Source organism: Oryzias melastigma, unplaced genomic scaffold (genome assembly GCF_002922805.2).
Source record: "Oryzias melastigma strain HK-1 unplaced genomic scaffold, ASM292280v2 sc00417, whole genome shotgun sequence".
Classification (NCBI taxonomy): domain Eukaryota; kingdom Metazoa; phylum Chordata; class Actinopteri; order Beloniformes; family Adrianichthyidae; genus Oryzias; species Oryzias melastigma.
The window spans coordinates 5947-24967 of NW_023417014.1; the positions used below are offsets into that span (position 1 = coordinate 5947).

Sequence of the window (19021 nt, forward strand, 5' to 3'; positions counted from 1 at the left end):
TAACACTTGTTGAAAAATTCAATAAAAAATGAATATAAAAAAAAACAAAAAAACATAGATTTCTTGCCAGTCATACTGCATCAAATCATCAATTGCTGAAGGTGTTTTTTCTCTGAAACTACTATTCATTGTTTCATTTTTTCAATTTTGATTGTTTTCAATTTCAATTACAACAAAAATAGGAAGATGATCAGTAATATCGGTCAAAAGAAGTCCGCTTTTTGTTTTTAATCCAGTTTTGTTCATAAATATGTTATCAATTAGTGTAGCACTGTTTAAAGTTATTCTACTTGGTTTTAATATCCGAGGGTAAAAACCTAAACTAAACATGGTGTTTACAAATTCTGTTGTTTTTATATCATCATTAGTTTTTAACAAATCAATATTGAAATCTCCACAGACTAAACTCAGCTTATTACTTCTTCTTTCAAACAACTCAGAAATATTCTTATTGAACTGATCCAAACATCCACCTGGGGTTCTAGAAATACAACTTATTTGAATATTTTTCAAGCTTTCCCTTTGAATTACAATGGTCAGACATTCCATTTCATTTTTAACTGAGAAGGACATGTTACGGCTGTGGCTGTATTTGGCTGTGTATTTTTGTCAGAGTGGGACCTCTTTGGGTTTTGTGAATCTTTGTGTGTTTCTCTGTCTATTTCTTTCAGGCGTGGCTCCCCATTGGTCCAACCCGAAGGAGGGACCCTTTAAAACCACCATGTGGGTACCCAACCCACGAGAAGGGAGCTGGGCTGCAAACAGTCTCCACTGCAGCTCAGTGATCTTCTCCACCTGTTTAATTTGTGCGCACTTTGTAGTTTCTTTGTGGTTGTATTTAGTCCCACTCTGTTCTTTGGGTTTATGTGAGTTAATTTGAAGCTGTAGGGGTGAACCGCCATTTTCTTTAGTAAATCTTTTTTCCTGTTTGTTAGTCCAGGGAGGTTAGTGTTTGTTGTTCTTTTACTGTTCCTTTTACAGGTAAGCTCCCTGGGTTGAGTTAGTTGGGGTTTTGTTTGTTGTTTTGGCCTTGGTTCACCCTGAAGACTTTTGCTTCACTTTTAGTTATTGTTTGGGTATTCTTTTCCCTCGTAAATAAATATTGTTAGACTTTTATTAGAGACATTTGTGTTTTTGTTGCAGATATTTCATTTACTTAACCTTTATGTTAGGCCCCGCACCCCTAGACAAATTGGGGTGTAACGGACATATGTGGAATAACTTTATATTTTAAACCCATGCAAACAAACAAGGCAACCCCACCCCCTGTTTTGTTCAATCTATTTTGAAAGAAGAAATTATAACCCTCCAGTTTGTTTAATAGTTCTTTCTCCTCAGTTAACCAAGTTTCGGAGATTGCAACGACAGTAAATTGTTCATCAAACTGGTTCAAAAAGTCTTTCATTTAAGAAAGTGGTTTGATAGTAAAGTACATAACTTGAATGAGGATTGTTGGTTGTTGTTTGGGTTTTTTTATTCAACTGTTATACAAATTGTATTGAAGTCACGTGATTATTCACCATAACTAAAACATTTGTGATAGTTGGCTAATGACTAACAATCCCTTTACTTTATTCTAGAAATAAATTATTAGAAACAGAATGTTATAATGTGTACATCTGAGATTGTTTTTCAAGTCAAATACCACAGTTTTTTTTATAAGCATTTCCAGTCAGAGGTTTTACGGGAAACCCTCACTTGCACTTTGTTGACGGTCCCTTATAGCAGCAGCTCCGGAGGAGCTCTCGGTGAAGCGGCGTTTCCGGTGGTCTGCTCGTTGCGTGGATGAAAACGAGTCATGTGAAATGTTTATTGTGTCATCAGCAGTTAGTAAAACATTGTTTGTGTTTTTTTTTTGTTTGTTTTTTTAGCAAAGGTGTTTGAGGAATGTGTGACGAATGTCGAATATGAAACTAACTTAACCGCGCTCGATGGATCCAACACGGGGGAAACATGATTATTTTAATGTGTGATGGGGTCCGACAGGAGTTTACAACAACAACCACCAGCATTGTCAAAGAATTGCGGAAACTGCATTTCTCTGCGAAAGTCCCGCCCACCGCTGTTATGAGAGCCCACCAAGAGTGGACGCCCACACCTGAGAGCAGATTCCAGTGTGAAATCCAGCTTGATTTAACTTGTCACTAAAACCTTTTTATTGATCCTCACAAACACAACAAGAAAAACTGTACGAGACAAAATAAAAAGCTGAAATAAATATCAACAGAAAATTAAAAAAATGTAGAATTCCAGGAAAAAAAAAGTCAAATGGACAGCAGTGCTCTCAGGAGAGGCATTCTTATTTTTGGGATGCCTGGAATCCGAACCCACACAGGCAGACTGATCTCTGTATGACAAGATAAGAACGATCACATCCTTGATCTGTGATGTTCTTCTATTAACACAAACTCTTCACATGTGGCCCAAATAAGGAATCTGGGAACTTCACCTGGAATTTTGTTTTTGTATTTTCATTTAAAAATGTGCTGATTAGTTTGTTGACTGAATTTATTGTTTTTTTTTTTAATGAAATTTAACCTAAAACCTCCATTGCTGTAAAAATTGAAGTAAAAAGAAAAATAAACTTTAGTGTGCATATACCAGAGAACTAGCCTGATGTACCCCCTCCAATCATGAAGTACCTGCTGGTACCAGAAAGCTATAATTCCTTGGACTACTACTGAACATTATACCGCTGTTGTTCAGTCCTTCTGTTTTCAGAATAACTATACTTGCTCTGGAGCCTCTTTTTAACATACTTGTTTTTTTCCTGATATATTGTCTTTATTGCAAGTTATTCAAGTCACAAACTGGCCAATCACATTGCTGCATCACAAATCTGAACTTTTTCAAACACCCCGTTTTTATCTGCTTCTGATCCAACTGAAATTGAATGAGGAAATAATCAGAAACGGTATTTTAATCATAAATGATTTTATACATGTCCTCCATCATGGAAAAAAGGCTTCAAGAAGATGATAGAAACACCATTTTTTTATTGTATTGGAGCTTCAAATTTCAGACTTCAGATTTGTTTTGACCATTCCTCTCAGGAAAAGGGAAAGTAGTGAGCAAATAGTCCTCCCAAAATGTGGCCAAGAGTCTTCCTGATGAGGAACGTGTTACTGCAGTAAGAGAGATCGTTCACTGTCACCAGTCACGTCCTCCTGACATCATATTTTACTCCTCCATGATGATCCCGTCTTTATGATTCCAAACTTCCATTTCAGACAGGTAGTCTTTGGGTCTGTTCAGAATTCTGGTCTTGGTGTTTTTGTTGTTTCTGATACATGAGCTGGAATGTTTTCATACAGTCTTTCTAGAACAAAAGTGAAAGTGTTGTTAACTTGTTTGACTGCATTTCAGTCACAGGGAACAAAGGGCGGTCTAATGAAAATAAGGTGTGGCCTTACAAGTAAACCAGAAATATACTTGCCTTTCCATCCAGACGTTGGAGTGAGTTCAGGTTCTCCAGAACCAAAGTGGTTTCTCCATCAGAACCATGTCTGCTGTTCTGTCTCTCCTGTTCTGTCTGGTTCTTCTTCATGTCTGTGGATCTTCTGATGGTATGTTCTTCTGATTATATCTAGAACAGACGTCTGCAACCTGTGGACCTCTCCATGGTGGCTCTCTGGGTGAAGAAAAGGTTAAATAATAGTAATTTTCAAAAGACTTAGTGTTTAGCTTCTGTTTTAGCAATGCGGTTACGTTTTTTGCCATCTTGCTGTCTACTGGGGCTTTTAGGCTAATTTAGAGTTTAGCTTCTATTTTAGCAACTAGCGCTGTAACAAGTATCCGGGTGCTCGGGTATTCGCAATTTGCTCTAGAAAATCAGAGTACGGATATTCGCAACGTCCAAGATCGCTGATTCATGATCTTTATAAATATAGTAGAGTGTGATCAAATACAATCATAATATCATCTGGAGATGATGTATTTTTGCTGTGAGATGCAGATTAATGTAGGATTTTAAGTTTACGAACTAAAACAAAGAGCCGCCGTACTTCCACCAGAAGTAAAAACATCTTGGTGACGATGAAGCTTCCGGTTTTCAAAGTAAAACTAGCAAGAGTTTTATTTTTAAGTCCCACTATTTGTCACACCTAAGTGTGTGAAATTTGTTCTCTGCATTAGACCCCTCCCCTGGGGGAGCGGTGAGCTGCAGACACAGCCACGCTCGGGAACCATTTGCCAGTTTAACCGTCGGCGGCGTCCAACTCCTTAGTGCTGAGTGTCCAGCAGGGAGGCACTGGGTCCCATTTTTAGAGTCTTTGGTCTGACTCGGCCGGGATTTGAACCCACACCCTTCCAATCTCAGGGCGGACACTCTACCACAAGGCCACTGAGGCGTTCAGAAACTGAGACTGAAGTTCCGCTCACAGACATAACTTCTGAAACAATGAATTAGCTTTAACATCGGAGCTTTAGCTTCAGTGTTTACATTCTTTTGACTATGATAACTCTTCAACATTTGATGCAATTAACGAAACTCCATCTTATTCTGAAGAAACAGCCTCGCGCTGCTGAAAGGTGGATGTGATCAACGTGAATCAGCTGATTCTGCTGAGAAAAAAAGAACTTCTTCATTCGAGCTCTGCACCAATATGTGATTCTTAGAACGTAAAATATTGAAGAACTTTGAGGACAGAAAACTGTGGAGAACATTTTCAGGTTTTGTTGTCAAATGATCCAAAACAGCTGAGATTTTTATCCTTTATGTTGTTTCTGTTACTGCTGAACCAGAAGATTGATATAAAAAATGTAAAATGACAAACAACATTTCTTTCTCTCTGAATTTTTGTGTTTTTTTTTAATCAGTTTAGTTGATTCTGATCTCCTGTTCTAAATAAATGTATAAATGATGATTAAATACAAATAATTTAAATTTTCATCCATCCAGTAAATAGACATACACATGGCAATAAACATAATATTAAAAGTAAGAATCGTGATTCGATTCGTGAATCAGATCGGATCACCACAGCCCTATTAGCAACATGCTAATGTTTTTGACTAATTTAGTTTAGTGATTAATTTTATGCTAATTTGGAGTTTAGCTAATATTTTAACAAAATGCTGATTTTTTCAGTTAATTTATTATCTACTCAAGTTTTTTGGGGATAATTTAGAATTTAGCTAATATTTTAGCAACATGCTAAGATTTTTGACTTATTTAGTTTACTAAGGAATTTTAGGCAATTTCGGAGTTAAGCTAGTTATTGATCAACAAGCTACCATTTTTTGGGGCAAATTTAGCCTCTAATGAGTTTTTTATGCTAATTTGGAGTTTAGCTAATATTTTTAGCAATAGGCTAACATTTTTTTACTATTATGTTATCTTCTGGTGTTTTTAAGGCTAATTTAGAGTTTAGCTTTTATTTTAGCAACATGCTAACATTTTAGAGGAATTTTTTGCTAATTTGAAGTTCAACTAGTAATTAAGCAACAAGCTAGTTTTTTCGCTAATTTGGCCTCTACTAAAGGCGAAAGTTAAAAACAAAAAAAAATACCATTTTGAGACGTTATAGTTTCTTTTTAAATTTTTGCCTTTATTTATGCCAAAAATACTTCACATAATTCACATTTTCTAAAAAATAAAAAAACAATGAGAATGTCATGAATGACAATTTTATTAAAGGCTAAAGTAAGTCCATGCGGCTCCCTCTAGGTTCTGATCAGTAGAAAATGAGCCCAAACGGCTCTTCGACAGCTAAAGGTTGCAGACCTCTGATCTAGAATAACGAACAGAAACAAGGAGGAAGCTGGAGTTCTATGTTTTACTTTCACTTTAGCGATAAAGGAATAATTTCATGTGAAAAACAGTTTAAATCATTTTAGATGTTTTCCAGATGATGAAGATTTATTTAAACAAAGTTAATGATTGATGAAAACATTGAAATTTCTTCATAAAATTTTTCTGAGTTCAGGTCAAAGTGTATGTAGTTTCTCTTCCAGAAATGTTCTGTTGGATTATCCATCATGTACATGTTCTCCATTACATGTGTGAACCTCCTCTTCTTTCTCTGCTCTTTCCCATCTGAATCTTTGTCTTCTCTCTGGATCACTCTATTATTTCTGATCTTTTAGAGGTTCTGGAGGAATTCTGGACCTACAGAACATTTACGGAGAGAAACTGGAGGTTCTGAGGATCCAGAACCTTCTGGATCTCCTCTGATTCTCCATGAAGAACAGAATCCTCTGAGATGCTGAAGAAGAAATGAAGTCCTCCTCCTTCATCTCTGTGTTCTTCTGCTGCAGGTCTGAACATCACTGTTAAATCTGGAGATGACGTCACTCTGAGATGTGAAGATCCAAATATCAACCAGGTTTTAGTTTTAGAGTGGATCAGAACTGATCTGAAGGAGGAAGAATATGTGTTTTTCTACAGGAGTGGTGGTGTTGATCCAGTCAATCAGCATAAATCTTACAAGAACCGAGTGTTTCTGCTGGACCCTCAGATGAAGGATGGAGATCTGTCTGTGGTTCTGAAGAACATGAAGATTGAAGATTCTGGAACATACCAGTGTAGAGTCCTAGAACAGAATGATCCACAAAGAGAAATGAAGCTGATCTCCACCATCAACCTGCAGGTGTCTCCTCCTCCTCCTCCTCCTCCTCCAGGTGAGCATTGAGTGTGTGGATGAGAGTGAATGTATGTCAGAGTGAAAGGTCCCAGATCAGACGTGTTTTCTGAAGATGTTGTTGATGAGACTCTCCAGGAAGCAGCTGATGAGGAAGAGGAGAACATTCTGATCTTCATCATTATCAAACTCTCATCTGTTGGAGCTTTCAGCATCTTTGTTGTTGTCTGTAATCTCTGATCTCTGATCTTCTGATGCAGGTCTGATCACTGCTAAAACTGGAGATGACGTCACTCTGAGATGTGGAGATACAAACATCAACGAGGTTTTAGTTTTAGAGTGGATCAGAACTGACCTGCAGGAGGAAGAATATGTGTCTTTTAGAATGAAACCTCCTGCTGATCCTGAAGGTCGACCTGAATCTTTCAAGAACCGAGTGATTCTGAAGAACAGTCAGATGAAGGATGGAGATCTGTCTGTGGTTCTGGAGAACGTGAACAGTAATGACACTGGAACATACCAGTGTAGAATCCTCCAAAAAGGAAGCAGACGGAAGAGATCAGCTGATCAACCTCATCCCATCTCCACCATCCGTCTGGTGGTGTCTCCTCCTCCTCCAGGTGAGCATTGAGAGTGTGGATGAGAGTGAATGTATGTCAGAGTGAAAGGTCTCAGATCAGACGTGTTTTCTGAAGATGTTGTTGATGAGACTCTGCAGGAAGCAGCTGATGAGGAAGAGGAGAACATTCTGATCTTCATCATCATCTCTGTCTCTGCAGGAGAGGAAGATGGAGCCAGTCATGGTCATCTTGGTCTGATCGCTCTGCCAGTTCTTCTTCTTGCTGTTCTGGTTCCTGCTGTTGGTCCCCAGATCAAAAAGAAGATAAATGGTTCAAACCAAAGTTCAAGAAGTTCCAACAAGCAGCAGACTCCAGAACAAGATCTTCTGAATTCTGATTGTAAAGCATAAACTCTCCCAGCTACATCTACTAAATATATAGATTTTCTCAATTGTTTTGGGGTGTTTCTCTATGAAAATATTAATTCTTACTTGTTTCTATCATTATTCTTTAGTTTTTGTCATGTCTGTCAAAATGATCTAAAATCTCTAGGCTAATCAGTCATTTTTGTACAACTAATAATCTTCAATTCATTGATTGTGTCTTTATGTCAAAAATGTACATTCTTTTTAAATGTAATTGTTAGGTCTTTCCATGAATATGTGCATAAACGTTATTAAAGAGAACCTCATAATACACTGATGAGAAAGTGTTTGAACTACTAGTCGTAATCAATGATAATGATGTCAGCTTCCATGACTGCTGCAGTCAGACAGTGCTTTGAAGAACATGACAAGATGACTGGAGTCATCTCTATTCTCCATTTCTGAATCCAATTGATATTTTTTCTCTTCCTAGAGTTGAAAGGTAAAGACTGGTGTCCAAATACTTAAATGACCTGCTAGAGGTCATGAATGCAGCTGGTGATGACATCATAGCAGAGTCTGTAGAGATTTGTCACGGTTGGGCAAACAGGAGGAAACCCAGATCCAGGAAGGAACACATTGAAGACATAGTCCACAGGTTTTAATGTACATCAGCCACATTGTACACAACTCACAGGGCCAGGAAACAAGACGAGCCGACACTAAGGGCCGCAGCAGAGTTCCTTAAATACACAGCCTTAATTGCTGAAGTACAGGCAGCTGTGACTGCTTAGCAGGATCCACAGGAGGAGGGGTGGAGTCACAGCAGTCTGCACAGAAGCAGAAAGGGAGGTAACCAAAACAGAACATGAGAGATTGGGTTCTCTAGAAGATTCTTTCCTCAGTGCATTGATAGAGCTGATATTCACTTTGATGTAGATGAAAACATGTGTCAGACAGACGGGAGAGTCTAAATGTCCATGATTGATTTGCAGAACTTTTCTTTTTTTTTTAACTTGTCCTGTCCAACAGCTGAGCCAACAGATGTGGGCTGAGAGCTTCTTGTGTTGGGCAGATTTTACTGTCACAACAGGGATTTATTGAGTATAAACCCCTGCTGTATTTAATGCTAAACTTTATTTATATTGATTATGTTTTATTTGTATCTCTTTCTTTCAAGTAAAGGGGGGGGGGTGGTTTAGAGATAAAAGAAGATGGTAATAGAGGGAAACATCATAAAACAACCAGGACTAAGTGATAAACTAGAATGGGCGGGGCCTGTCTACACACACACTCTATAGTTACACACACACTTGTTGGCCAAAATAGTCTCTACATTTAAACTAAACATACTCACATATACTATACATATACTACACATGTACTCAATTCAACTGTAACTGCAGCTCACACACTCCATCATACAAACCCATTCAGATAAAGACTTTCATTCTGTCACACAAACGGTTAGTGCTAAGGTGAGCTGACACCTGTGCTCAGGTGAGTGTTTATGTTTCACTGAGGTGGATGGTGATGGAATGTACTCAGGGGGAGAGCGCCCGGCCATCCCCACGCCAAGACGGGGCAAAAGTGGCTCAGGTGGAAGAGCAGGTAGACCAGGGGTCGGCAACCCAAAATGTTGAAAGAGCCACTTTGGACCAAAAAACTAAAAATCAAATATGTCTGGAGCCGCATAAATTGAAATGCCTTATATAAGTCTTACAATGAAGGCGACACATGGAGAATGTGTCTATAAAGCAGCCCACTATCAATGTGACGTCATAGATTACAACGACATCATGAACGTCCGTAATTAAATGTTTATTTCTCCTGCTGCGTGTCCTCGCTTCATGTAAGCCTCTTATTTGGTTTCATGACAAGTTAGAGAGGACTTGCAGCGACTAACTAACTGACATAAGCCGAATAGCCTCATAATGAACATACAAGCTTTTATTTTGACATCCCTCAACGACACAACGAGAGGGGGTCCTGATCAGTCTCTCCCTCATTCTCACTCCAGGTGCAGGAAGAATTCAAGCATAACAGGACAAAATCATAAATGTTCAACAAATGTTCAACAGTCAGACAACAAAACACATTGAGGAAAACCCAAACTTAAATCCAATTCCAGACAGGCAAAAGAATGGGTAACCCACAATTCCTTGCGCTGCCAGACCGACAGCAAGCCCAGCGTGAGACCATCACTACAATATGAATGAATTACAGTTTGTTTCATTGCTTTGATGAAATTAAAGAAATGCAATAAAGAAATACGATTTTTGATGTTATTTTTATTTAGAGGATTTGAAAAAAAAAAACACAAAAATGTAACGTGCACCTGTAAGGTGCTTCCACACTGGCCGCGTCAATCAAGTGAACACTTTCAATGAAGAGTCAATATAAGCGCGTGCACACCTAAATTCCTGCCCTCCAAGTCTGGAGCGCGCGTGAGTCTTATAGTCAGACATTTAAAAGGACAGAGTTGTGAAAACAAAAGTCTTCAGAAAGATTTGGGGGATTTTCAACACTTTTACTTTAGGTTCTCCCTGTTGTAGATGCAGATGAGCGCTAATGAACAGTAGAAGAAGAATAGAAGAAGAATCTCCTCCCCGCCACTGTGTGCATGACCGCGCTGCTCCGGTGTGCTTTCATAAGCCCGCGTAGACCGCGCAGTTGGCGGGGAGGAGATTCTTCTTCTATTGTACTTTACTTTTCATTAGTGCTCCTCTGTCATCTACAACAGGGAGAACCTCAGAGCAAAAAGTAAAATCTGTGAAAATCCCCCAAATCTTTCTGTTTTCACAACTCTGTCCTTTTAAATGTCCATCCTGGTGTCATATCAACCTGACCGGACACAAACCGTAATGATTCATTTCTCCTTCGTGATCACGTTTGGCACTTCTGTGCTTTGAAGCAGACTCCGCCCAAATCCAGCTCCTTGATTGAGGATTCAGCGCGCTCTACGCGTGCCGAATTGTACGCGGAGCTCACGACCCGACTTAAAACCTGCGTAGCAACGCGCGCTCCAGACAGCCAGGAATTCTGGAGTGCGCATGTTTGCACTGACTTTTCATTGAGAGTGTGCACTTGATTGCGCGCTGACTCAGCTGGCGTGGAAGCATCTACACTCATCTAGCAACAACTGGAAAACGTAAAGGATGTTTGTGTCATGTTTGTACTCCAACAGAAACCGTATTAAAACAAAAATATATTTCCCTCCAGCATTTTTTTCATTTTCAAACATTTTTGAAAAGGCGTCAGGGAGCCACTAGACAACGCTTAAAGAGCCACATGCGGCTCCAGAGCCACAGGTTGCCGACCTCAGGGGTCGGCCAATGATCGAAGGATGGGCGGTTTGATTCCGGCTCCTGCCAGCCAAGTGTCGTTGTGTCCTTGGGCAAGGCACTTAACCCTAGTTGCCTCCAGTGTGGCTCCACTGGTGTGTGAATGCGTATGAATGTTCCGGTGATGGTCAGAGGGGCCGTAGGCGCGTACTGGCAGCCACGCCTCGGTCAGCCTGCCCCAGGGCAGCTGTGGCTACAGTAGTAGCTTACCGTCACCAAGTATGAATGAGGTGTGAATGAATAATGGATATACAATGTAAGCGCTTTGAGCGTCTGGAAAAGCGCAGATAAATCTAATCCATGATTATTATTATTAAGACCCCCTGCCAGGGCACCAACAGCAGCCCGGAACCCCCCAACATCCGCCCCAAGGACGCGAAGAGAACCCGCTCCGGGCAATCAGGAACTCAAAGAATGCAGGCCCCAGCCCAGCCAGAGGAGCTGCGCCCCCACCCCACCAGGAGGGCCAACGCTAGGCCCCACCCCCGGAGAGCCCCCCAGGCCCGGAAGAGCAGTCCACCATCACTCAGCAGCGCCGAGGATCACCCGCCCCACCCCAGGTATGGGTCAGGGCCCCCCAAGGGAGAACCACCCCCACCCCATGCTATAGACAACCCCCCCCCCAACACGGGAGGTCCAGAGGGGGAGCAGAATGTTCTAATGCTGATGTTCTGTCAGAACCTGGACTGACACCCTAAACACCTTTAAGGTTTCTGTTACAGTCGCCCATCAGCTCCTCCTGTCCGTCTGAACCTCTCATCCCATCTGCAGTTCAGCGTCCACTCTGACATCACTTCCTGTTCCAGAGGAACAAAGATGGACTCAGGTGGAGCTGATTTACAAACCAAATCTGATCATGCAAATCTGAGCAGAAGTTTCCAGTTGATCAGTCCTGATGCTGGTTAGAAGGAAGAGGAACTGGACTCCAGCTGTAGACTGACAGAACTATTACATAGAACCAGCAGAACTGCATGCCGTCTGTTGCCACTAATGCAGAAAGACCAGTGACGTCATTGTCTCAACTCTTAACTTTGGCTGATTTTGCCTGATGCTTTTCATGATGTAAACAGTCATTGACTGTTCCGGTTCTCATCAGTGTAGGTCTTGTGTTGTCTTGAGGGTTCTAGATGAACCCTCCGCCAACGTGAAGGTGACTTTAATAGGATTAGAGTTAATGCAGAGTGGGCAGAGTCATCCTGGACTGTTGGTTTAATAAACTCTGTGTTGTTGATAACTAATGAGGTTCTTCCTTAAATACCAAACTTGAACGTGATGCAGTTTCCTAAAGCAATGTTTTTCTCATGGACTGTCAGGTTTCTCTTCTTTATTGACGTGTTTTTGTGTTCAGATCTGACTGATCTCAGAATTTGCATTGGCTGAATGGCCAGATCCACCAACATGGAGGTAGAAGGTTTTTATCCTGAGTGATAAACCTGGAATATAAATAGTGCTGATCAACACAATGAGCACGCAGGATCGGATTCTGATCAAGTCTGAAACTGGAACATTGACGTATATAGAGATGGAGAAACCAGCTGTGATGTCACCAGTTGAAAAAGCCTTACCTCTGGTTCCAGTGAAATGAAGTCAGTTCATTTTAGAACCAGATGACATTAGTGAGCAGTGCTTGGTATGAGTCACAGTTTCTACGGAAACCCCTCTCACCAATCAGGAGTGAGTTGGTTATAAAGTCACACTTCTACCAATGAAAACTGCTCAGGAGAATCTGTCAAAAATTTGAGGCGGGGCAAGCAGACACCACATACTCTTACTGAAGCGTCTGATTGGTTGGTTTATAATTAAAAAAATAGATATATGATGAAAATAGATAATTATCAAGAAGATGTTAAAAAGTTATCAGAGTCAGAATGTTTATTCTGACCAATCGAATGACTGAATCACAGCTGCTTATTTCTCTATAGAAGTCTATGGGATTCTGGCTTCTTGGAGCCAATTCCTGGGGCGGAGCCACTCAGTCCAGTTCTTATAGACGCTCAATGATTTTGAACCAAAAAATCTCTGATCACGTGATCAAATCAAGACACCAGTTCATTATGAAGAGGGAGGAGCTTACAGGTTTAAAGGTGAACAGATTCTTTATTCTTCTAACTTGTCCTGTCCAACAGTTCTGCAAATATATAAGAGCTAACACCCCCTACAACAGGGGGCTACCATGTATCAGGGATAGGTAACTCCAGGCCTCGAGGGCTGCTGTGTCTGCATGATCTCCAGATCTCCAAGCCCTACTCATGACTGATTACCTGCTTCAGGTTTGTCCAGCCAATCAGATCATGCCAGAGATGTTGGCAAACATGCAGGAATGCAGCCCTCGAGGCCTGGAGTTGCTATTCCCTGCCATTTATCTTCCAGTAGTGGTTGGTCTCCAGTAGACAGCAGTGTCTGTGATATCTGTGTTGAGAACCAGTGCAGTGATGACCAAGAAACACTTTTGATTTAGTGTTTTGGTTTAGATTATAGAAGATTGGACGATAAAAGATTATAAAACATACAGGACAAAACACACAGTTATTTCAAACTCATTACAGAAACAATTAAATGCATTGATTAGAAAATAAAAAAAACAAAAAACTCACATGTCACGTTTGGTTCATTAATGTTGGCGATTATTAACTAAAGTCAGTAGAGATTGATTGAAAAGTAGTGGGAAGAAGCAAATTTATATAATCCCACCCCTACTTAATAACTTCATTTTACTGATTAGCATAATTATGTAATCCGGTTTTGATTAGATCAAATGCAAGTTCTTTGTCTTTTAATTCCCGATAAAAACATGAAATGCTTGCTGAATATTGATTCATCTCATAAAATATTTCAATAAACGGTTACATCATTTAAAGAGGTTTAAACTTCGTAAGGTGGAATATGCTAAAGATCTTCTGCAACCACACAAGGAAGAAGTCTGCAGAGCAGACAGCAGCTAGGTCAATTTCTATTCAACTCCTGCTGCTCTGCAGAAACTACGTCTTAAAAAGACAGCTTCCTGGAAAACCATAAATCTTAAGGTTTGGACCCACCCAGTGATTGTTAAACTTCTTCTGTTGGCCTATATCAGAGAAGAAAACAGTTATGTCTGTGGCAACATGAGCGGTGAAGGCCGTGTATTGAGCACACTAAACTTTTTTTAAGCACAGGATTGTGAGGGCTAAGGCAGAACCCCAGAGTGACAAAGGCTCAGCTGGAAAAATTAAGAAGTTTATTCTGCTCAGAGGAAAATGGTGAAGAGCTGAGGAGACCCCTGGATCCTCCTGACCTTTCGAGGCAGTGGAGACAGAAGAAGAAGAAAAAAAAAAAAAACAAGGTTAGCTACCAAGATAAAGGTTAGAATAAGGCTTAGGCGTTTAGAGTTTTGCTTACTCACAGAAGTTGTAGTTGACGCTTAAACTGAGAACTGCAGGAGGAATACTGGTGAGCTTCAAGTTCATATTGGGAGGAGATCAGGCTCAGAACAGGAGGATTGCAGGTGAGGTCCATGCTCAATTTGAGATGAGATGATTCAACTTGAGTCCAGACAGGACTGTACATCCAAAACCATGAGAAAGGCAGAAGGCAGGAATGGACAAACAAATACTTGGGAAAAGAGGAAAAAACTTGGACAGGCTCTTTATGATGGGCTGGTGAGAAGGCAAAATGCTCTTTCCACTCTGGCACCAGTGGCAGACAGAGAGCAGCTTCAGAAAGGAGAGGCACAGGTGGAACTGGTCAGGTAATTAGCAGGAGAGCAGAGTGCAGACATCAGGGAGGGAGAGGGAGGGGTGAGAAACTATGACAAGGATCACACACAGCACAGATGGAGTTCTGGGGTTTCTTAAAATAAAGAGTTTATTACAATAAAAATATGCACAGCTTTCCTGCACCTACCAGACCGGGTCAACAGGTGGGGAGGGATACCTAAAACAACAAAACACCCCACATATGTGCACCATGCCACTCCTAAAAAACTCCACTAACGCTCCTAAAAAAACCTGATTCAGGAAAAAAGAAAAACCTTACGGATGTTCACATGAAGGAGAGATCCTCTCTAGGATGGACAGGAGAGGGACTGTTAAAGAAGAATTAGCTTATGTAACTCTACAACTACGTGTTTGAATAGAGTTCATTCAGATGGGACTGGGGCACAGGTGGTTGCATTAGACAAGCCAGAAGCAAGGTCCACAGCCAAGAACAGGAGCCAAAGTCCCTAGCGAAAGACAGTTGTTCAGATGCCTCAGTAAAAGCATGAGGTGCCCCCTGGCCCCGCCTCCAACATTTGATTGACAGTTTCTTTCCAATCACCTTTCAGTGGGAGGGGTGTGGCCTTCCAACAAGCTGGAACAAGCTCACTCATGATTGGTTGACAGTAGTTCCTCTACAAATGTGACTCAGACTAATCGCTGTCAAGGGGCAGGAATCGATGGGTACCAATATGGCGGCAGACGTATCAGGAAGTGACAGCGGTGTTCCTCATGGGTCTGTTCTGGGCTCTATTTTATTCATTTAGTTCTTTTACCGTAATCACATATTAATCATGTTTTTGTCATTTAAAACCTGTTATAGATACATAACTATGCTCAACTGTAAAATTAGGTAACTATATAGTGGTGGGATTATATAAATTCACTTCTTCCCACTCCTTTTCAAACACTCAATCAATCTCTACTGACTTTAGTTAATTATCACAAAAATGAATGAACCAAATGTGACTTTTTTTTGGTTTGTTTTCTATTTTCTAATCAATGCATTTCATTTGTTTCTGTAATGAGTTTGAAATAATTATGTTTTGTCCTGTATTTTTCAAACTATACTTGAAATAAATCAATCAATCAATGAAAATTACATTTAATAGAGAAACTGTTAGTTTTTGTTTAGTTTAATCAACAAAATGTGAAAAGAACATAACAGCTTCGAACATTCCGACCTGATCTTTTAATTTTGTGGTTAAAGAAAAACAGAAGTCATTTGTGTTTATTCAGGTTTTATTTGCAGAGCTGTCAAAATAAAATTCTTCCGTGTTTAGTGAACAAACTCGTTCCTGTCTGTGGTTTACCTTCACCAGGTGGAATTTCCCTGAGTGGTAGAAGTGAGCTCGTGATTGGACGTCAGTTTGTTTACATCACATGAACATAACAGACAGTAAACCAGGAATAGAAACTTAATAGAAACTATTTATTAAATTCATTCTGATTGATTTTAGAGCTTTTTATCATCAGATCATGTTCATCTCTGAGAGTTTCAGACTCATGTTACTCTCAGGAATAGACTGATTTCTGATACATATCTGTACCGTTTCTTTAGAATAGATTTGAAGATTTCAATATTCATTTTTAGACCTTTGCATAGGCAGACACAGACCGACCTTTCTGACCTTCGGCAGCTCTTCACTCCTGATAGTTCCTACAGATCCTGTTTTAACCACAGGCTCAAGTTAATCTCATGTTGTCAGATCGACTCTGTCCACTGTTTAAAAGTCAACTGAAGACGTCTTTATAGGAAGGCTTATAGCTGATGTTTTATTTTATTTAACCTCCTCCAACCTTTCAGTTTCTGTCTGAAATTAATATTTGATGTTTGTCCTGTATTACTGAATATGTATCGTTTTTATTGATTTGTCTTGTTTTTAACTCTTTAGAAGAACTTCGTGAAAAGTACTATTTAAATAAAGACTCACTTCCTTTGAACCTCTACTGAAAGAGTTTCTGTTTTGTTTTTTCTATTTGTGGTTGAAGGTTTTGGGTGTGACTAATGAAAACATCTGAACCAGTTTTTCTGGTTCAGGTGTTTTCAAAGGAAGACTCAAATCCTAAACCTATTTGAACTGCTCTTACTTCAGTTACATTTGAATCATTTTAGGTTCTCTTTTTACTCATTTCATCTTTTTTTTAATTTACTTTGACTGATGCATCTCTGTCCAGAATGATTTATATCCATATATTTACGTGATCACTTGTAACTGTTTTGATTTTTATTTATTTAACTCTTTTTACATTTTAGTTTTAACTCCAGATCAGCTTTTAGGAGAGAAACCAGACACTAACATGGGAGGAGTCTGCACTCATACTGACTCATCATGCTGGGTTTCATTCAGCACAATGACGGCGCCCCCTGCTGACCGTTTTCCAGCAGAACTTCAGAGTTTGCAGCATTGATGTTCTGCTGTCAGGTGGTCTGGATTCAGGTGTTTCTCTGCAGCTCCAGGTTTAGGTCAGATCCTAACTGTAATCCCACTAACATGCTGCTGGATCTCCTCTGATCCAGATCTTCAGATCCAGATCACTGCTGCAGATGAGGATTCAGTAACACCAGAGGTCCAGTTCAAACCAAATCCAAATGGATCAACATCCCATCATCTCTATCTCTGCAGTTTAGTGACATGTTAGATTCCAGTTCATAACAGAAAAACATTTTTTTGTTTCCAACAGCTTCCTCTGACTACAACCTGAAGATGTAACATTAAATGTATCTACAGAATAATCGTCTTGTTTTGGTGTTGATGATTGTCTCAAATCCCTGATCAAAGTTTAGCATGCAACCAAGTTCTGTAAAGATCTAGAAAATGCTTGCAAAAGAGGTGGATTTACATTGACAAGGTGGGTCAGCAAAAGCCACGAGGATCTGAAATCAATTCCTGCCTGTCGCGAGTTCCACTGATGCAAGAAATGGATCTGGGTAAAGAGCACGGTCATATTGACCAGGCACTAGTATTGCAGTGGAACGTTCTGGCTGCCTAACCAAATCTAACTCATGAAAAGAAACAAAGAAAGCCCGCAAACATTGACTACCTAGGTCCTACCCCCAGACTAAAATAACAAAACCCAGCAGTATAAGTCTGCTGAGGATATATCTTATTGTGCTGTGCAGTGCTGCTGGTGGACCACCTACAATTTAACTGTTCCTGACAGTTACGGTAAAAGCCTTTGAATCTTTGAAAAAAAGAAACCATTTACACCTGCACTTAAGCTTTCCTACAACAGTGGGTGACCCTTCAGGAAACTTACAGAGTTTACAGTGAGACAGGTGTATCTAGCAAAATATTTCCTGTTTTCTAAGTACGTTTTGAACCAGTTTAGTACAGTGAGGCTGACAGTTTTCTAGTCGTCTCAGTAGTATTGCGTGGTCGACTGTATCAAACGCAGCACTGAGATCCAGTAAAACTAGTACTGACATATTTCCACTGTCTGTATTCAAACGTATGTCATTAGTCACTTTGGTCAGAGCCGTTTCAGTGCTGTGGTTCTGCTGTTGACTAGTTAACTAGCCTTAAAACATTCCTCTTTGGACAGGCGTTCTGCCAGACTAGCCAGTAATCATAGAATAATTAACATAATGCTCCCATACTGTTCTGAAGTTTGGGGAAATAATTATTATAATCACATACTTCTCCAATATATGCTTGCAATATAAATTATGAAATATGTATATTCTCTACATAATAACATAGAAGGCTGCTAGAAGTTAGAAGCTGGGGAAAGTATGGTGCACTGGGGCTCTGTCCTCTTTTCCATCTACTTCTCCTCTCCTCTACTTTTTTATTTACTTCTAATTGTATGCCTTTGTTGGTGGTGCAGTATAATTCACATGTTTTTCCTTCTCTCCGACTCCCCTGTGGGAGACCGGGAGAGATTGCAGTTTCCGGGAGACTTGCTGGTGATCCTGACGAAGCCCCGCCCATCTGGATGAAGCCCCGACACCATCCTGCATCTCTGAGTGGGAGTGATTCCTGGTGGGTCGTCTGTCCTCCTGCTCCTGGTCGTGGACTGCAGTTCTGCTTCATCTGGACTATGGACTTAATCATCACTCGTCCCTCAGCTCTATATGAATGAACTCTACTCATATATGCAGTTTTAGCAGCTAACTTTTCTTTAACCGTTCTGGTATCGCCTGTCCGTCCTGGGATGGGATCTCTCCTTCATGTGGGAATCCCTAAGGTTTCTTCTTTTTTTCCTGACTCAGGTTTTTTTAGGAGTTTTTCCTTACCGCGAGGGAGGGTCTAAGGACAGGGATGACCGTTCTTTATAGTCTGTTTAGTTTTTACCTATTGTGCATATTTTATGACTCCATCTGTGCATCTGTAAAAACTACAGGCATGAAGCCCAATGAGGCAAATTGAATTTGTGATATTGGGCTATATAAATAAAATTGAATTGAATTGAATTGAATAGTTTGACTGCATGTCA

The 19021-nt window shown here is 40.2% G+C and overlaps 1 protein-coding gene and 1 long non-coding RNA gene across 3 annotated transcripts; one reads left to right on the top strand and one right to left on the bottom strand.

The window, feature by feature from the left end:
* The first annotated feature begins 3431 nt into the window (after positions 1–3431).
* Positions 3432–7827, top strand: LOC112138427 (signal-regulatory protein beta-2). Of its 2 annotated transcripts, XM_036211047.1 has the most exons (5): positions 3444–3566; positions 6088–6258; positions 6389–6621; positions 6842–7201; positions 7361–7827. In XM_036211047.1, exons 2-5 carry the CDS (start codon positions 6218–6220, stop codon positions 7549–7551), a joined length of 825 nt encoding a protein of 274 aa, XP_036066940.1. In that variant the 5' UTR covers positions 3444–3566; positions 6088–6217; the 3' UTR covers positions 7552–7827. The 2 variants fall into 2 exon arrangements, with proteins under 2 accessions (XP_024116746.1, XP_036066940.1); XM_024260978.2 differs by lacking the exon at positions 6088–6258 and having other exon boundaries at positions 3432–3566; positions 6259–6621.
* A 6220-nt stretch (positions 7828–14047) lies between these two features.
* Positions 14048–14720, bottom strand: LOC118598386. The gene is made up of 2 exons (XR_004947492.1): positions 14230–14720; positions 14048–14121 (listed from the first exon to the last, which is right to left on the bottom strand). It is a non-coding gene; the product is annotated as an uncharacterized LOC118598386 (long non-coding RNA).
* Between the last annotated feature and the right edge of the window lie 4301 nt (positions 14721–19021).